Source organism: Gossypium raimondii, chromosome 9, assembly GCF_025698545.1.
Source record: "Gossypium raimondii isolate GPD5lz chromosome 9, ASM2569854v1, whole genome shotgun sequence".
Taxonomy (NCBI): domain Eukaryota; kingdom Viridiplantae; phylum Streptophyta; class Magnoliopsida; order Malvales; family Malvaceae; genus Gossypium; species Gossypium raimondii.
The window spans coordinates 47,150,203-47,153,347 of NC_068573.1; the positions used below are offsets into that span (position 1 = coordinate 47,150,203).

Here is a 3,145-nt window from a genome sequence, read left to right on the forward strand (position 1 = left end):
ATTAGCCATTTCCGATTCTTTTTTTTGCAAAGAAAACAAAAGGATTCATAAAATTTAGACCCTATGGATGGGTATCTATAAGTGTTTGGATTACAAACAGAAAGCAAAGGGGTAGAGCAGATAAAAGCTGAACATGGAGCTGCCCTACCCCTTTTTTTTCATATAGCTCTTTTTACTAGTTTACGTGTAAAAGAAAAACAAAATGATGTTTTGTGGGGTCGACCTAAAGGCCGGCATGTGAGCCACGTCGATCGAACATTTGGTAAAAAATCATATCAACCCAACTCAGTTTTTAATCTCTGGTACGAAACACATAGATGCTGGGGCCTGTACCGTACCAATATATTAAAAACCTCTTAGTTGGCTACATCTTTCAATCATATCCATTATGCTTATACAACTAACCAAAATTTCTTCACAATCTCTAAAATAAATACCTTAATTATATAAATTTATTTAGTATGAAATTTGGAGTCTGCTTTACTTTTTAAAATTGGAATCGAGTATTCAGTCATTATAATTTACAAATATTGAATATATTATTGGATTGTTAATTTTAAAGTTAATGATTTAATAGTAAGGATTAATAATGGTATCGAATTGGATTAACTTTTTAAATTTTATAAAATATAGGATCAAATTTTAATGAATTAAAGTGCTGAAATTTATAATTAAACTAAAATTATTAAAACGGGAAATTCTTTAAATTATTTAAAAATTAAATTATGGTCATCATAATAGTTTCTATTTTTCATTTTTTTTAAGTGCAGTTAAACCTTGTAATTCACATTAATTGGCTAACATATCTTATCCCCGTTCATCTTCGGTGTAAGAGCACTCAATTAGTGAGCTATTACGCACTGATTGAGTGGCTGCTTCTAGGCAATCCTCTTGGCTGCCTCTCCATCTCCACCTCCTTTATCACTGAGCGATCATTTAAGGGCCTTAGCTGATGATTTGGGTTGTTTCCCTCTCGACGATGAAGCTTATCCCCCATCGTCTCACTGGCCGACCTTGACCCCTGTTATTTTGAGGTCATATCTAGTATTCAAAGTTTGCCTCGATTTGGTACCACTCTCGCAGCCCACACCAAAACAGTGCTTTACCCCTAGATGTCTAGTCAACTGCTGCACCTCAACGCATTTCAGAAAGAACCAGACGTGATTAGTGATTCTAATAAATACATCACAATAATTTAACTCATAACAAATTAAAGTATAGGATTGAATATTTTATAAGGTGAGTGCTATTAGATTCCATCATATTTTTTTTGGATTTTTTGAATAGTTTATGATAATTTAATTAGAATTTTCATTTTCTTATACTAATTTTAAATTTTAGGATTTAAATATTATTTGGTAAAATTTAAACTCGTTTTCATAAATATTATAAAAATAGTTTTTTTAAGAAAGTGAAAAAAAAAACTCTTATATAATAATTTAAGTTATTTTCCCCTATTTCATCCTTTCTTAGACCCCACCCCTTTCTCCATTTATTTTTCACTGTTCTCATACATCTTCTTCCCTTCACTCATCATTATTCCCCATATATCTCTAAATCCATTTCTAGAGATTTTTCTCTTTTTTTTTTTCTGAATACCATTAACTTTTTGACACGAAGAGAGCAAACTCTTTCATGGGAAATTACAAGTTTCGGTTATCAGACATGATACCCAATGTCTGGTTTTACAAGCTGAAAGACATGGCCAACAGCAACAGAACCAGAAACCATAGCAGCAACAGCAACAACAACAACAGGAAAAAACAAAACCCTGTATCACCCTCTTCGAAAACAAAGCAACCCCACCATTTTTATCCAAGAAAATCGTATTATTTCACAAGAGAACTTATCCCAGCTGATAATAGATTCTATGCTTCTCCTACAAAAACCAAATCCATTGATCCCCATATTTTCCCGGACCCACCTAGAAAATCTTCCAAACAACAACGATCTAAGAAACTAAACACCAAGCTTGTTGTTGCTTCATCTCTTCCACCTTCTTCTGACGATAGCACTTTGAAACATGAATTCAGAGCTGATTGTATTCTCACAACTGAATCATTCGATAACATGGTTTCATGGTCCCATAATAAACTCCCTCCGATCATAACCAAGGCGGCTAAAGAACCAACCAAGTATCGGACAAGTTCAGTCTCCGTCAAGGTCGTCAAACAAGACAAGAAGAACATTAGAGTGAACTCTCCTGGTGTAAGGCTTAGAGTGAATTCTCCAAGAATCGCAAGCAGAAGGATTCAAGCAGCTCAAGGTCGGAAAAGTGTGTCGTCGAGTTCAAGCTCGAGTCTTTCCGGTAGCTGTGCGGTGGTGAAGTCATCGTGTGATCCACAAAGAGACTTTAGGGAATCGATGGTGGAAATGATTATGGAGAACAACATAAGGGCATCAAAGGACTTAGAAGATTTACTTGCTTGTTACCTTTCACTCAATTCTGATGAATACCATGATGTCATCATCAAGGTTTTTAAGCAAATCTGGTTTGATTTAAGTAATGTAAGGATGAACTAATTATACTTATGAAAAAAATATAGATTTTTTTTTTATGGGTTCTTTTTTTCTAACTTTCTTGTCATTTACTCTTTGTTTTTTCAAGTAAATACTGCTAGTTCTTAATGTGCAGCTGGTAACTAAACAGAATCCATTGATGGCAAAGCTTTGTTTATTTTAGTGCTTGAATAATGTAGCTTTTTCTAATTTGTCCTGTAATCCATATGTTTTACAGCAAAATCTTGGCAAAGCTTTTTCTTTGTTTTGAAAATGGGGAAAAAAAAACATTAAATATAGGTTGAGAGCTCATTAATGTGCTACCTCCTGCACTTCATGCACTGGCTGAAGTTATAATGACTATATTTATGTCCAAAATTTTCACTTTTTTAAAAAATAAAATAAATCAAAGCAATTTAACAACAACAACTAAAGCTTTTAAACCCCAATTTAAGATCCAAAGGAAAGGCTCTTCAATATGTTGTATACCAAAGGAAAGGTAGAGCCTTTGCGCGGCTTGTCCCTAACCTTTGATGCTCACTAAATAAGGTTTGTGAATGTAAATTTTTATTTTTATCCCTTTAAAAAATTTGAAAGTAGAATTAATGTCTCCAAGATGATACAATTTCAGTTAACCTCCCTTTAA

The 3,145-nt window shown here is 33.4% G+C and overlaps 1 protein-coding gene across 1 annotated transcript; it reads left to right on the top strand.

Moving 5' to 3' along the window:
- Positions 1 to 1,489: 1,489 nt before the first annotated feature.
- Positions 1,490 to 2,558, top strand: LOC105800477 (transcription repressor OFP1). Its single transcript, XM_012631647.2, has one exon. The coding sequence runs from the start codon at positions 1,636 to 1,638 to the stop codon at positions 2,521 to 2,523; it is 888 nt and encodes a 295-aa protein (XP_012487101.1). The 5' UTR covers positions 1,490 to 1,635; the 3' UTR covers positions 2,524 to 2,558.
- Positions 2,559 to 3,145: the final 587 nt, after the last annotated feature.